General features: G+C 36.2%; 1 protein-coding gene and 1 pseudogene across 1 annotated transcript; both read right to left on the reverse strand.

Annotated features, from left to right (window-relative positions):
- Positions 1 to 1,045: 1,045 nt before the first annotated feature.
- On the reverse strand, positions 1,046 to 5,742 carry LOC125809338 (heat shock 70 kDa protein 6, chloroplastic-like). Its single transcript, XM_049488995.1, has 8 exons — positions 4,988 to 5,742; positions 3,859 to 4,111; positions 3,363 to 3,442; positions 3,114 to 3,256; positions 2,891 to 2,989; positions 2,493 to 2,682; positions 1,977 to 2,375; positions 1,046 to 1,704 (listed from the first exon to the last, which is right to left on the reverse strand). Exons 1-8 carry the CDS (start codon positions 5,498 to 5,500, stop codon positions 1,291 to 1,293), a joined length of 2,091 nt encoding a protein of 696 aa, XP_049344952.1. The 5' UTR covers positions 5,501 to 5,742; the 3' UTR covers positions 1,046 to 1,290.
- Positions 5,743 to 16,114: 10,372 nt separating this feature from the next.
- Positions 16,115 to 16,886, reverse strand: LOC125809421 (tubulin-folding cofactor C-like; annotated as a pseudogene).

Consider the following 16,886-nt stretch of genomic DNA (forward strand, 5'->3'; position numbering starts at 1 on the left):
ATTTTAAAAAATTTAATAACAAAATTAAAAAATATTTTAGTATATTCTACCTAACTTTAAAATCACAAGATTTAAGATTTTTTTATTTTTTTTTTCTTAAATTAAATGTTTTTTCCGAATAAATTGAAGCACGCAATAAGAAACATCCAAGTTTGCCCACATCACAGTCACACATTTTCATCCAATGATTGACTTACCTTCTTATTCTTTAGTCCCTTTGACAACTTCAACACTCAATTCTTTTTTCCAACTGCTAATTTAAACCCCACATTCACACTGCAAAAAATAACAGTACCATTTCTGCAGAAAGAAAAAAAAAAAAACAAAGATGAACAGATATTCAAGAATCAACAGTAAAAGCAAAAGCAAAAGAAAATCAGTAGCTATAGATTTCTCTGATCATCTTTCTCTTTCAATATCTGAAACCCCACCAATAATATCTCAACCCCATGAAGAAAAAAGCAACAAAAATGATGAAAATATTATAAATGGGGAAGAAGGGGATGGAGAGATGTTTGGAGTTATTTTAGAAAGAAGCCGCTCTGTTTCGTCATACAAATCCATGACGGAGAAAGAAAGAAGTAGTACTCCAATGAAAAGATCATCTTCAGTTTCATCTTCATCTGCAGGAGGTAGAGGAGGAGGAGGATATTGCAAAATTCATCATCGAAATGATAATCTTGTTTATGATGAAAAAACTGAGAATTTTAATGTTCACAAGGAGAAAGGCAATAAGATTCTAAGAGCTTGCATCAAATTGCTTCGATTTAGATGAATTAATGTTGGTTTTCATGATTTATTTATGTCAGATTAATTAACATCTCTGTTTTAAGGTTTAATGTCCCTTTTATTTCATATCTGTTTGAAGTGTTAGATGATGGTGAATATGTGAACAATTTCTAATTGGAGGAACTATTTACACTCCTCTTTCTAGTAATATAATATATTTTACAGAATGAGCTAGGATAAGAAGATGAATGAAATTTTTTCGTCCTTGAATAAATATTTCAGTTTCAGAATCAATAATGAAAAATCTCCTCATAATATGCAAAATTCTAGCTTCAATTATTGAAATAAGTATAGTTACTGGGCAACAATTGATTTCGCTATTACTCGTTTTGAGAGCACTTTTGTTGACCAGATTGGTTTGGAAAAGCTATTCTTCAACTTTGTTACACTTCCAGTGAACTAGCCACGCATATACAATCCTCTCATCTGCTATTATAAATTTACACGAAATATTTACTATTGGTGTTGTTGCTAAAAGAAATTTGATATATTGATGGATTCTTAATTGCTTTCGCTGAAGTCTGCATCGATAACTTCTCCATCTCCATCATCTTTACTGGTGGAACCAGATGCTCCGGTTGTACCAGCACCAGGAGAAGGACCAGAACCAGCAGGACCAGCAGCAGCACCTGGCTGGCTGTATAGAGACTGTCCCAGCTGCATGACTTCTTGGTTCAGTGCAGCCATTGCGTCCTTAATGGTTTGAGTAGAATCACTGGGAATGGCATCCTTGAGCTCTTTCAGTTTGGATTCCACTTTGTTTTTAACGTCAGCAGGCACCTTATCTCCCAACTCTTTTAGCTGCTTCTCGGTTTGGTATACAACAGATTCTGCTTGGTTCTTTGCGTCTATGGCATCTCTCTTCTCCTTGTCCTCTCTAGCAAACTTCTCAGCTTCTTGAACCATTCTATCAACCTGAAATTTCATTTCATTAAAAGTAACATCAGTGAGAAATATGTCATAGGATTAAATAATAACCACAATTACAAATCTCTCTGTGATTAATATTTCACACAGTTCGTAACATGCAACTTAAGAATCCACTTTAACTATTGTGCAATACTTGATAAGGTGCGAGGAAAGATCAGGGAATGCAATTTGTATCTTGTCAGGCATTTAATCACACTAATATACTTGAAATATGGTAGCTGTAAGTTGATAAAACACCAAAGATTTGTTGAGTATACCTCATCTTTGGGCAAAGTGCTAGCACCAGTTATGGTAATGTCCTGCTTCTTTCCTGTACCCTTATCAGTAGCCGTGACAGAAAGTATACCATTGGCATCGATGTCGAATTTCACTTCAATCTGGGGAACACCCCTGGGAGCTGGAGGGATTCCATCTAGGCGGAACCTTCCAATAGACTTATTATCTTTTACAAACTCTCTTTCACCTTGCAGCACATTAATCTCAACACTGGTTTGCCCATCTGCTGCAGTTGAAAAAACTTCTGATTTTGAAGTTGGTAGTGTTGTATTTCTTGGGATGATTTTGGTCATAACTCCACCCAGAGTTTCCAGACCAAGTGACAATGGAGTTACATCTAATAACACGATGTCACTAACATCTCCAGCCAAGACACCAGCCTGAGAATATAAAAGAGAATAATGTAACCGGATCACAATATTGCACGAGTATAATTACTGCATAAAATCTTAAGACAAGATGATTTGAAGAGAGAGAGAGAGGGGAAAGCCACAAACCTGAACTGAAGCTCCAAGAGCAACCACTTCATCAGGATTGACAGAAACATTAGGCTCTTTACCAGTCATCTTGCGGACAAGGTTTTGAACAGCTGGTATTCGTGTTGATCCACCAACAAGAACTACTTCATCTATATCTTTGAAGGAAAGGCTGGCATCCTTTAAGGCAGTTTCAACTGGTGTCTTAAGCCTGTGAAGACAAATTCAATCGGAGTTGTCAAGTCAGAAGGACAAACAGTGAAATCTTAGGAACAAGATGATTATGCGGCTGGACTATTACATCAGTTTACAGAAGCAAGATCATCTCAAAATCTAAGCTATTGCACAGCTGAAGCCTATATATTCATAACAACACCCCCATACTAATTGACAGGTAATTTTGTGGACAAAATTGATACCTGTCCAATAAGTCTGAGCATAACTCCTCAAACTTGGCCCTTGTAAATGTTGTGTCAATGTGTTTCGGACCATCTGCAGTAGCAGTGATGAATGGCAAACTGCACAAAAAGGAAAGGTACATTCAATGAAAGCTTGTTAGAGCAGAAGCAGCAGTTTCACCCTCCATTTTTTCCAGAAGGGAAGGGAAGCAAAGGAGAAAGAACCAGCTAGTAACTGAGATACCTGATATTAGTTTGAGTCAAGGTTGACAATTCTATCTTTGCCTTTTCAGCAGCTTCAGTAAGACGTTGAAGCGCTTGTTTGTCTTTTAGAAGCTCTATTCCTTCTTCTTTCCTAAAAGTTTCAGCAAGCCAGTCCACAAGTCTCTGTTTGATAGAAAAAAGTGTAAGCATTGTACAGAAGAAGCCCCAAAACAAGGAAAAAAAAAACAAGATGCATGTGAGCAAAACAAAGGTACTGATAATTTAATACCTTATCAAAATCATCACCTCCTAAGTGTGTGTCTCCTGAGGTAGAAAGTACCTCAAATACTCCATCTCCAACCTCAAGAACTGCATCATAGAAGTCGATATATGAGTTAGTGTAGATGCAAAGGCACATTTAAAGTTAGAATTCTACCCACGAGCCTTCATATCACTGCTTTTTCTTCCATCCATATTGTTGATGTTCTATGTTGAAATACATAAGTAAAAACATTAATGTATTAGCTGTCAGCATCACTTAGATCTCACAGCATACACGACAGAGGTAATAGAATTATGCTCAAGTCTATAATACAACCCAAAACCTAGTACCAAGGAAGAAAACTCTGGAAAAGCAAGATTCATATGATCAGGATGTAGTAATAATCCTTTTTATATTATTATGTTTATGTTAATAACAATAGTCATCATCTAAACTATAGGTAAGAAGAATAGAGCCAGTATTGAGACTGAAGCCAGATCTTGCCTTGAATAGCTTCACATACCTGATACATCAAAAGTACCACCTCCCAGGTCAAAGACTAGAATGGTTTCATTACTCTTCTTCTCAAATCCATAAGCCAATGAAGCAGCAGTGGGTTCATTGATTATGCGGAGAACATCTAATCCGGCAATGCGACCTGCATCTTTTGTTGCAGTTCTCTGAGAGTCATTAAAGTATGCAGGTACTGTAATCACTGCTTTAGCAACTTTATCATTCAAGAATTTTGAAGCATCATCTACAAGTTTTCTCAAGACCTGGGAACCAGAAATTAAGCAATTCCTTAGAATAAGAAAAGAAGCATGATGCTTTTCAAATATGCGGTAAACACGGATACGTCTAATGACTCCATCCATCTCAACTAAGTAACCATACTTACTATATAATCATACCAACTTTCAATGGTTCAGTTAAACAAATCAAAATTCAACAGATAATTTAACTAAGAGATTGAAAGATATAGCTAGCTTCAACTCATCACTGATTCCCATTTATATTATCAGTGCTGTTCACAGGAGGACAGCACAATTATTAGTTATAACTCAAAACAACATAATTTGTATGGTTAGTCACAGTGGCACAACCAAGATCACCAGCCTACAAGTAATGAGAAATAGCCCAAACCAAATATGGTTTCTCATAAATAGCACTCGTCCGTTTCAATTTATTTGTTTGGTTTTGACTTTGACACGATTTTTTTTAAAAAAAAAGGAAGACTTGTAATCTTAAATAAAGGATACATAGAATGTATTAACATACTCTTTAATCTTAATCATTCTATTAACATACTCTTTAATCTTAATCTTGTGGTCTTTTATACGCAACGTAAAAAGTTAGAATCAAGAATTGCCATATACAAAAAAATGCATTCTTTTTTAAAGGAACTAAAACAGAGCGGGTATAGGCAAAAGGAGGAGATGCTTGAATAAACACACACTAAAACAAAATTTCAAACTTTGTAGATAATCAAGAAAACAGAGTAACCAAAAACAGTCAAACATCAACCTAAGTTTCAGCTCCAAAGTTGATAAAAACATAAATCTGTCAACCAAACTTAATTCCAAGTTCAATTTTGCAGTGAAATTTATAAGTAGTAGATAAATTCACCATTAAAATGGGACAGCCATACATACCTGAGCCGAAATTTCCTCAGGAGCAAACTGTTTACCAATAGCAGGACACTCAAGTTTAACATTCCCATTCTCATCTTTCATCACTCTATACGATACTTGTTTCGACTCTTCATCAACCTCCGCCATTTTCCTCCCTATAAACCTCTTCACTGAGAAGAAAGTGTTCTCCGGATTCACCACCGATTGCCTTTTCGCTATCTGCCCAACTAATCTATCCCCAGTCTTCGTATACGCCACTACAGACGGCGTCGTTCTTTGCCCCTCCGCATTTGTCACTATTGTCGGTTTCCCACCTTCCATTACGGCCACTGCTGAATTCGTCGTCCCCAAATCTATCCCCACCACCTTCTCATTCACTACTTTCATGGGTCTGCACCTTTGCCTCACCGCCTTGTCGCTGTAACATTTCTTCCGTGATGCAAAACTAATTTTCCCTCCCAAAAATGGGGTTTTGTTATCCAGCTTATGCCCGGAAAATGGGATTTTCACTTGGTGGGTTGCTGATGAAGCCATTTTTTAACTGAAAAATAGGTTTGGTTTAGTGTGTGAGAGTGAAATATTGAAATGATCGACAATTCTTGTTGTTGATGAAACTCTGCAAGTGAGAGAGGGATGTATGTATATAGAGAAAGGATACTGGTAAAGGACAATTCTAGAAGGGTCTAGGGGATCAAGATTTTGTTGTTTTGGAGTATTATATACTGTAAAAGGCGATAGATAAAGAGAAGGTCCTTGTCTTGGTTATGGGGTTTTCATGAAAATTGTGGGAAACTCCAGGAGCTTCTGGTGAAGACAACACAAACTTCTTTTTGGCGTTTTCCCACCTACAGGGTGATTTCTGAAAATTTTGATTTATTTTTTACCTAGTTAAAAATAAAAGTTTTTGACAAAAAATTCAAGAACCCAAAAACTAGAAAAAAAAATGATTTTGGGGCCATAATCTTGCTTTTGGAGTTCTTTTAAAAATTTAAAACGTACCATTTTTTGAAATATATTTTTATAAAAAGAGCTACTAATCATTTATGTTATAAAAAGTGTGGGCGTAAGTCCAGACGGTTTATGTAACATGGGTAAGGCGAAAGCTTCGAGACATGAGATGTAACTCTCATGAATCTACTGTAATGACCTAATTTGTTGTTATTTAAAAAGACACCTTGTGCGAAATCTCAAAAATTCTTGAAATACATTGTCAATTTTAAAATCAAGGTACGCGACTAAATTTAGGAATTTGAATTGATTCGGGCTGATGTCATCCCGTCATAGCGAAAAGACTCCTGCTATGGTGACACCTCTATAGTGTCTGCATGACCGTTATAGTGGGGCTGACGAGATCATACCATAGAAACGTAAGTTCTTTAATTTTTCTTCCACTTTTCATTATAGTAAAATAAGTAAGGGTAACTTTAAAGTAATTTGATATTCTAAGGTAATACTGAGATATATTGCTGGGACAACAAAGCACGAAATTTGATATTCTAAGATAATAAATTTCATACTAATTGTATTTACTGATAGTGACTATGTTGGTAACATTGATGATAAAAAGAGAACATCTAGTTTCTTGTTTAATGATGGATCTGGAGCAATTTCATGGAGTTCAAAGAAGCACCAAGTAGCGGCCTTATCAACTTTAGAGGCCTAATATACCGTAACAACCTCTGCAGCTTGTCAAACAATTTGGTTAAGGAGAGTTGGTGCTGATTTTAATAAAAAACCAACTGGTGCAACTAAGAATTTTTTGTGACAATAGATCTTTTATTGCGATGAGAAAGAAGCCAACATTTCATAGTAGAACAAGTCACACAAATATTCGCTATCACTATAATCGAAGTCTTGTTTCTAACGAAGAGATTACTTTGAAGTCATGTGATATAAATGAGTAATCAACAGACATCTTTACGAAGTCATTTCTGCAAGCAAAGCACGAGTTCTTCAAAGTTCAACTTGCAGTTTACAGTTTTGAATCAAGGGAGAGTGTTGAAAAGTGATTTAAAAGATACTTGGCCAAGTCTTTAGGAGTTTGTTAATTGGTTTTTATCTATTTTAGCAAGTTTAGATGTTGTGACAAATTAGTAGCTAATAGTACTTAGAGAGTTAGTGGACCTAAATTTTAGTATTTTCAATTTTATTGTAAACCTATTTATAGGAAAGTCTCATTTCTTTCATTACGTATCAGACTTGATTGAAATTTGCAGTAGCTTTTCATTTTTTTTGCTCTCTATTCTATTCACTTTTCCTCTCCAACACAAAAAGGCTATCGTCGTTATAATTTAGATTCTAAACGGATGAGAATCTCATGCAATGTTTTCTTTCTTAAGGACTCATTCTACCTCTTCCAACTACATAATCGACTAGTGTCATTGGTCACTTAGCGATTCTTCCTCTCGATGATGAGGGACGGAAAGAGAATTCGCTTTCATCGGAATATTCGATTCAAAGGCAAGAGACAAAGAGAGAATAAGTTCATTTCGGGTCACAGTAAGGATCAGGTCGAAGGAGAAAGGTTAGGCACTTCCTGACTCCGTGGTCATCCTGATTTGATGATGAACATGATCCTCATGTGAGATCTTCCCAAACATAACTCAGGATTTCGCCTAATGGCTAAGATGTGGTCGTCCAAAGAAAAGGCTTCAGGCTCGAAGTGGGAAAATTAGGGATTAATGTCATTTGGTAGGTTTTGAAAGGCACAATCGAGTCAAAGAATGTCTATAATCATTTCCCAAACCAAACATAACTCAGAATTTCGCCTTAATAAACATTCAAGCCAAGTTCTAGGTCAACAGTGCGATGCAAATGAATTTTGATCTAAAAGCTCACCACACAATGCGCATGAAACCATGAGGTCAATTTTATTCTTATCTTGAATGCATGCAAGAGAATTTTCAAGAATCACAAAAGTACAAATGAGAGGTACCACGGGAATCTATGGTTTACCACAAAGTCAGTCATCTTCATCATATTGAATATTTCGCATGCTCCTAACTGTATTGGTCTCAACTGAGCTGAAGACATGACTCTTACAATATATACACAATATTTTTTTTAAAGAATGAATATCGAACCTAAGAAGGGTTGCCTACGTATCTCATCGAGATGAGAATTATGTAACACCCCGTATCCGAAAATAGAGATTTCAGATTTCTGGTGTTACAGGTGGCACTCACGGACACCATCCACGGACCGTAGATGGACTCACGGTCCGTCCTGCAGGTCTGTGGTTCGTGACAGAAAACTTCCCCAGAACTCAGTCAGAAAATTTGGCTAAGTCCCGACTCACGGACAGACTCACGGTCCGTAGATCAGACCACGGTCCGTGGTCTGTGTCCATGGATCAAGACTTCCCTTACCCAGCCTCTGACACAAACTATGGTCGACCAGCACAGACCGTCATTCAATCCACGGTCCATAGGTCTGACCGTAGATGAGAGTCAGCAGCCAGTTAGCTGAAAAATAATGGTGGGTCAACTTCAGATGGTCATAACTCTTAGAAAAAAATTAATTATGTGTACCATGACCTATGGTTAGATAGATAATTTAATTATCTTTCCAAAGCCACCGAGTTTACTAAATTCCGACCTCCGAGTAAAAAGTTATTCCCGTTTTAGTGAAGCCCTGTCGGGCAGACTCGACCACGGACCCAATCGACGGACCGTCGATTGATTGACGGACCGTAGGTCCATTCCGTCAGTCACTCCGACAGCAGTTAATTCAAGGGTCTTTTGGTCTTTTCCTATTTCGTTTAACCCCTAAGATACGTCGTTTAGACCCTAAATCATGAGGTTTTAATTAGTTTAAGCCTAGAAACATAACTAGAACCTACCTAAGTCAAATTCATTAATCAAAACTTAGAAAAATTAAAAGCAAGAGAGGAGAAAAAGGTCAAGAATCCTAGTTCAAGAACGCAACGAGGTTTCTTCAGTTCCAGCCCCAAAATCGAAAGATTTCTCCGTGGAATTCGTCACCAGGTATGTGGGATATCACTAGTGGGTTCCTTTCGCCCATTAGGTCCCTAGAATTCAGTCAGATTCTTGATTCCATGATTATGAACAGACCTAGGGTTTCTAGAATTATAGCAGATCATCATGAATTAGTTATTTAAATGTTCCAAATCATATTATCATGTTATTGCTCAGTTTATCGCATGAATTTCAGAACCCTAACTATGTATTTCTTTAGTTCTTGAATTACACATGCCAGGTCAGATATTTCAGTATTCAGTATACATGCCTCAGTTTATGAATGCATCATTATCAGATTAATTGTTGCATTCTCAGTTTGCATGTTCAGTTCGAGCTATCCAGCATTTACAGAAATTCAGTCATAACCAGTTAACTACTTAATTCATTGGGAGTAGCATAATACCGAGTTGGACTAGGGTTTCAGTGTACCCATATAGTCCCAGAACTACGAGCCACGTAGGTGTAAGTCCCCTCTGTGGGCAATATCAGTTTAGTGATCACGCTAGTCATGCCTCTATACCTTTGGCCGGGTATATTGCGTTCTCTCGATGGGGCGTATACATCGGACTCCACATTTAGCTCATGTGATTTTATGTCGGTTATTAGTAGCTCCCACAGTTCAGTCAGACTCTATTGCATTGACCACATTTACAGTTCATTCAGTATTCAGTCAACATGTTATAAATTGGTCATTGCATTCAGTTAGCTCAGTATTCAGTATCTATATCATGTTCAGATTATTTCATTGCTTTATTGCTTTGTTCAGTTAATGTTCTTTTCAGCTTTACTCTATCCTACCTGCTCAGTACCTCTCAAGTACTGACGCATACGTGTGCTACATCTTCTCGTGATGTAGGTTCAGGTTCTCAGTATCCAGGAACGCAAACGCAGCTCCTCCAGTTCCAGATCAGGAAGTCTCAAATGCTAAATTCAGGAATGTCATTCAGATGTTAGCTCAGAGTGTCGCTAACCAGAACAATCAGCGGGTTCAAGCTCCTGTGAATGCAAATGGTGGATCAGCAGCAGCAAGGGTCCGTGACTTTGTTAGGATGAATCTTCCAGAGTTCTTAGGATCGCAGACTGGTGAAGATCCCCAGAATTTCTTGGATGAGATCAAGAAGATCTTTGAGGTGATGCAAGTCACTGGGAATGATCGGGTTGAGTTAGCATCTTACCAACTTAAGGATGTAGCTCATATATGGTATACTCAGTGGAAGGAGAACAGGGGTACAAATGTTGCTCCTATTACTTGGGAATGTTTCAGCAAAACCTTTCTAGACAGATTTTTCCCCATAGAATTGAGAGAAGCAAGGGCCTAGGAATTTATGAACTTAAGGCAGAGTAACATGACTGTCCAAGAGTATGGGCTCAAGTTTAACCAACTCTCCAGGTATGCTCCTCACATGGTTGCTGATTCCAGAGCTCAGATGAATAAGTTTCTCTATGGAGTGTCAGACTTAGTGAAAACAGAGTACATGCATGCTATGTTGTTGGGAGACATGAACATCTCTAGGCTCATGACTCATGCTCAGCAGGTTGAGGGTGATAAGCTTAGGGAACAGGCTAAGGAGACTAAGAAAGCAAGAACAGGTAACTACGAGTATTCCCACCAGAAATCGGGTGGTGGAAACCGCTCGCATTTTCAGCAGAAGTCTTCGACTCCAGCCCCTTCATCAGCTAGTGTTCCATCCCCCAGGTTCCGTAATGATCAGAAAGGTAGGGCGTCAGGCTCTAAGTCTCAAGGTAGTGTTTCAGGCACCAAAACCTACCCAACTTGCCCGAAATGTAGTAGGAACCATCCGGGCGAGTGCTTTGCAGGTAAGGAAGGATGTTTTGGGTGTGGTCAGTCTGGTCATAGATTGAAGGATTGTCCTTCAAGACAAGGTCAAGGAGGAAATAATTGTAGAGCTCAGTCTACAACTTCAGCAGCACCAGCAGGTCGCCCGACTTAGCAGGGTAACTCTTCTGGTACTGGTGGCGGACAGTGCCAAAACAGGCTTTATGCTCTTCAGGCTCATCAAGATCAGGAAGATTCTCTTGATGTAGTCACTGGTACGTTACGAGTCTTTGATCTTGATGTTTATGCATTGTTAGATCCAGGGGCTACTTTGTCTTTTGTAACTCCTTACATAGCAGTCCAATTCAGTGTTAGTCCAGAAACTCTTTCAGAACCCTTCTCAGTTTCTACTCTAGTCGGTGACCCAGTTATAGCAAGACGGGTATACAGAAATTGCCCTGTCACAGTCTCTCAGAAAGTCACCTCAGCAGATCTTGTAGAGTTAGAAATGATAGACTTTGATGTCATTCTAGGCATGGATTGGTTACATTCATGTTATGCCTCAGTCGATTGTAGAACTAGGATTGTTCGTTTTCAGTTTCCAGACGAACCAATCCAAGAATGGAAGGGTAGTAGCTTAGTGCCTATGGGTCGATTCATATCTTACCTTAAGGCCAAAAAGATGATCTCTAAGGGTTATCTCTATCATCTAGTTTGGGTTAAGAATTCTAGTTCCGAATCCCCAACTCTTGAGTCAATTCCTGTAGTCAGTGGGTTTCCAGAAGTGTTTCCAGAAGATCTTCCCGGAGTTCCTCCTGAAAGGGAAATTGACTTTGGAATTGATCTCCTTCCAGATACCCAACCTATCTCTATCCCTCCTTACAGAATGGCTCCAGCTGAGCTTAAGGAATTGAAAGAGCAGTTGAAAGACCTTCTAGATAAGGGCTTCATCAGACCTAGTATTTCACCATGGGGTGCACCAGTATTGTTCGTGAATAAGAAAGATGGTTTTCTCAGAATGTGCATTGACTATAGGCAGTTGAACAAAGTCACAATCAAGAATAAGTATCCCATCCCCAGGATTGATGACTTGTTTGACCAACTTCAGGGTGTTAGTGTCTGATGAAATATAGACTCGAATTTCGCGAGTCCTCTTGTCCCTTGCAACTTCGGACAAACAATGACTTTCAGATTCTGACATAAATCAACCTCTTGTTTAAAAAAGAAGAAAAACTCAAGAGGCAAAAGTGTTAGTTCGTGTTTATAATGGATAATGCAAAATATCACACAAAAAATTAATTAAACACATAAGCATTGCTTTGATTGAATACAAACTCAATTATATCACATAACATACAAACAATTATTGCGCATCCTATACAAATGTGTGACCCTTTTATGTCAAGGGTAGGCCTATCAATTTGAAGGATGTATTACGCCATTTGACAACATTGCCCCAAAATACTTAGTACTAATTTTATGAATAAATCAAATAGAATTACAAAATAAGAAAAAAGAAAAAAATACAAATAATCAGTCTCACGCAGGGGTACCATCCTAAACTAATCCTTTATGGAATGTACTTCCTTTTGAGCTTCTTGTCATTTCCGAATGCCAACACCTTTTGGATGGAATGGTAGTTTGTAAAGTTCATTCTTCGACTGGAGTAAGCTACTAAATTAAACCCCTAACCCCGAGTGATAATGAATTGCCAAATGACGTATACATCTTTCAAATTTGAACACACAATTATGATCGTCCATTTAGGCCGGAGGCTATTTTAGACTCAAAGTGGGCTTCTAATGGACCTAACACGCCTTGGGTGTTGGGTCAACTTAATTCAAAATGCGCTAGAAATCGAGATTTGGTTTCGCTCTACGCTAGTTGACTAAAATGACTTTTGAAAGACCGGGAACCCAAGTGAACAACTTAGGCTGAAACTCACGACAACCATTGGATGCATAACGAACCAATAAATTGCCGATCATTCCGGAAATAGGTTGAGTATAAAAAAGTCTGGCTGCGGTTCCGCATAACCGTTCTTTAATATACTATACATACAACAGAAAATGTCATGAAATGCAATGACAGTTATATATAGTTTAAACAAATAATGAATAAATAACAAGTATAATATACAAATAATCAACAAAATATACAAAGATATAATGAATAACATAATAAAAGAATAAGGGAAAAGGCATAGATTCTCCCTTGAACTTGTCCCGAAAAGTCAGTTACACTTTTAAACTATCCTGACGACCTATTACACACCTTTACTACTTAAAATTGAATTTATTTACTCCCTAAAACTGACGTGGCAAAAAATAAAAAATAAATAAAAATTGGCGCGTCAGAAAAAATTAAAGTTAAACAAAGAATTAAAAAAATCAAAATCTTCCTTCCCTTCCCATTACCCTTTAGAAAAAGAATTAAAAAATCAAAATCTTTCATCCCCACCCATTACCCTCTTCTTCTTCATTCTTTAATTTTCATCACAACTTTTTTTTTTTCATCACAACCTCAAAAATTCACAGTGACGTGAGTGTATTAGTGGTGTTGTTTGTTGTTCAGATTATTTGTTGGTTATTCAGATCTAAAAGTGTGGAGCTCTTTGGAACTTCATCGGAGCCATGGCTGAAGCTTTGAGCTTGCCGACACACTTGTAAAACAAATCAAAAGAATAAAATCGCAAAGGGATAAGGTAAGAGGGTCTGGTTTGGTGTTTGTTGGTGATTGATTTGGATTTTGAGTGGCTGTTTTGTGGTGGTTGTTTGGTGGCTGATGGTTCGTCGAAAAAGAAGAACAAATGGCATTGTGGAGGCGGACTTATGGTGGTGATGGATTGGTTGTTCTTCGCCGAAGAAGACAAAGAAAATTCTTGTATAAATTCAAATGAATGATTTCTCCGATGAGATTAGAGATTAAGTGGGTGGGATTTAGCGATAAAAAAAATATAACTATTAGAGAATTTTAATAATTAAATAGAGATTAATTAGTGTAAATAAGAGTTAACAAAAAGAAAGTTAATTAATAAAGAAAACAAAACAAAAAGAATAAAGAAATTATAAAATTTGACGTGGCACTGACGTGGGGATGATGTGGCAGCGAATGTAATACACTACATGCTGTGAGAGTGATGTTACACGTCTCAGGGTGGTGTTAAATTTATTTTAAATAGTAAAGGCGTGTAATTGGTCGTTACAATAGTTTAAGCGTGTAACTGACTTTTCATGACAAGTTTAGGGGGCAATTTATGCATTTTCCCAAAGAATAACTCCTTAATTTTAAAAAATGAATTTATAATGGTTAGAACCTCTATATCCCAGCGGAGTCGTCATTCTGTTTACATCCCTATTTTATTCAAATAGGACGAAACATCGCGGTGACTCAAAAAAATCAATTGAATCAATTTTAATAGAATTTTAAGAATAGACGAATGTTAAAGGAGTCGCCACCTAATTTTAGGAAAAACGAGGAAACCAATTAAATGATCTATGAAATCAATAGATTCTAGGTAAGGGGTTCAATTTATTCCGAAGGGAAAATGTTAGACATATTTCAAAATCCACAACTGTGGGTCCCAACTAAATCATTTTTTTCAAATTGAGGAGGAGATAATAATAATAATATACAACTATAATAAACATGCAATGTACACAAGTAATAAAGTAAACAAGAAATATGAGAAACGACCTAATGTTTGCCTATCGCTAACAATATACATAATAATGAATATAGTTTTTGAACTTTATTCGAATGGCTTCAATGGGAAGCGACTCCGGAGTACCTATAAATACACTTAGTAAAAGTGTTAGTAATAAATAAATACGAGTAAAAATGAATAAATCAAATAATAACTTAAAAATAAAATCCCGTTTTATTAACATGGGAGGCCTTGGAAATCGACGGTAATCTCTTCATCGGCTAATTTTAACATACAAAGAATATAAACCTAAACTAAATTTCCGTCTTTTAAAATGGAGAGGCCTTTGAAATCGACGAAGAGATTTTTTTCATTGGCCAATTTAACTATAATAATAATAATAATGATATAAAACTAAGAAATGCAACATAACATAATGTGTAATATTTTTCAAACAAGAAATTAACGAAAAAATAAATAAAAAATAAACAAACATAAAATTATTCCAAGGCAAACAAAAATAGCACTAAGTCATGATTAGACATCAAAGTAAACAAATGTGATTCAAAAAGTGGTCAGAGATCATTTTAGCTGACAAACATATATAAATAATTCATATAGATCTACCATTAGTCAACAAAAATAATTATTGAAATTCAAAGAAAAAAATAATTAAGAAAGAAGAAAACCATCTATGTAAATAAGAGATTTATAATGAGGCTTACAGATAAGTTCAAACATTATCAGAAAATACTCAAAATAATTAAATCGGTCACAAAAATAAAAATAATTAATGTTATGTCGTAATTTTCCTATCTTTAGAAAAATCACTTTTTGAAATGTTCTAAGTATAAAAAAATTTGAGAAAAATACTTAGAAAAGAGTCGCCACTTAATTTTTTTAAGAAATTAAGAAAACTTATAATTTTCAAAGATTTAAACAGAAAAAATCATTTGAAAATACCAAAGAGGGTTCGAAGTTCAATTTACACTTCAAGAAGTGTTTAAGCATTTGAAGTGTCCGCTAACATGTGGTTGACCTGCGACTTGACTAAAATATATTTGACTACTCTTAGGAAAATAATGGTTTTGACGTAAAAAATAATAACTTACAATATTTGATTAACTTTGAAAAAATAATTAAATAAATGACGCATTTTTTATTTTTATTTTGTTTTTATGTTTTAGAGAAAGGGACCCAAAATGAAACATTTGAATTAAATTGCAAGTGATTAGAATATTAATAAAACTAGATTAATTAGAATTTATTTAATTCATTTTTAAAACAATAATTTAAACCAATTTGATAAATTAAAGCATGAAAATTATTTTAAATTAATTGACTAACCCTTTAGAGAAAATGCCTAAGTAAGTATTCATTAATTTAATTGAAAAAAAAAGTTTTGACTAACATTTTTAAAGTTTATTTGAGAAAAACATTTTTAACATGAAACAATTTTAAAATGAGTAAAAAAATGTGATTTAAGTGAAGAAGCATTAAATAATATCTTTTTTAAGGACCAAAGGTTTAACTTAATAAAATTTTGACAAATATACTTGATTAATAAAATAAAGGGAAAAGGGTCAAAAATACCCCTCAACTTTAGTTTATTGTTTGACTTTACCCTCGTCGTTAAAATGAAGTTAATTTACCCCTCCCGTTACTAATTTCACCAAAATTACCCCTCATTTGACGGAATCCCCAAAATTGACCCGAATTTAAAAAAAAAAACCCTATTCCCTATTTTAACCCAATGCCCAGACCTGCCCCGACCCCTCTAACCCGTTGTTCTTCATTTCTCTTCCCTCTGATTGTTCTTCCATATCAACTGTGCCAGCGCGTTCATTTTCCGGCAAAATTGACCAATTTGAAGACTGCACTGCTCTTAACCACTTAAAATCATCTACATTCGACCAATTCCCTGTCTCTTCACCAAGATTAACTTCCTCAAGATCCTTCTCAATCCCTTCATACTTTAAGCAATATGGTGCAAACCTTACACCATCACTATCCTCGATAACCGGCCTACTCCTCACTCGAAGATAAAAATCACATATTTTAGCTTGATGAATCCAAATCTGATGTGAAGCCATAACGAACACACAATTCGTTACTTCTTCAATCAACACTGACCTAAAAACAGGTCCAACATATACCTTACAATCAATCAATTTATGCACAAACAATGCCCTCACACTCCCCCATTAATCTCACATCTCAACCCTTTAAATCTGATAAAACAAATTCCCTGATCTCTTCATCATTACCCCTACCGAATTCCTTCACTAATACCTCATTTTCTTTGCCCCTAAACCTTGGCGAATCCAAAACCCTTAACACTGAATCCTTTGATATCACATTTGGAACTTCTGATATGATGTTGTTTTGCGTTGTGATTTTCTTCGTTGATTCGTTTTTGAAAGAGAATTTCTTCCTTGGGATTACTTCGCACGTAACCTGTTCGACTAATTATTTTAGATCGGTTATAGTTTTGAGGCATGTACGGACTTTGTAGGA

This window comes from Solanum verrucosum, unplaced genomic scaffold (genome assembly GCF_900185275.1).
Source record: "Solanum verrucosum unplaced genomic scaffold, falcon-dt-bn FXZP01000062.1, whole genome shotgun sequence".
Classification (NCBI taxonomy): Eukaryota; Viridiplantae; Streptophyta; class Magnoliopsida; order Solanales; family Solanaceae; genus Solanum; species Solanum verrucosum.

Excerpts from the sequence above, each read along its gene's own strand:
- LOC125809338 (XM_049488995.1), bottom strand. The coding sequence starts at position 5,500 with ATGGCTTCATCAGCAACCCACCAAGTGAAAATCCCATTTTCCGGGCAT. Across the intron at positions 3,443-3,858 it reads TGGTACTTTTGATGTATCAG|TTCTTGAGGTTGGAGATGGA; the intron begins GTATGTGAAGCT and ends TCTATGATGCAG. Across the intron at positions 1,705-1,976 it reads GCACTTTGCCCAAAGATGAG|GTTGATAGAATGGTTCAAGA; the intron begins GTATACTCAACA and ends ATGAAATTTCAG.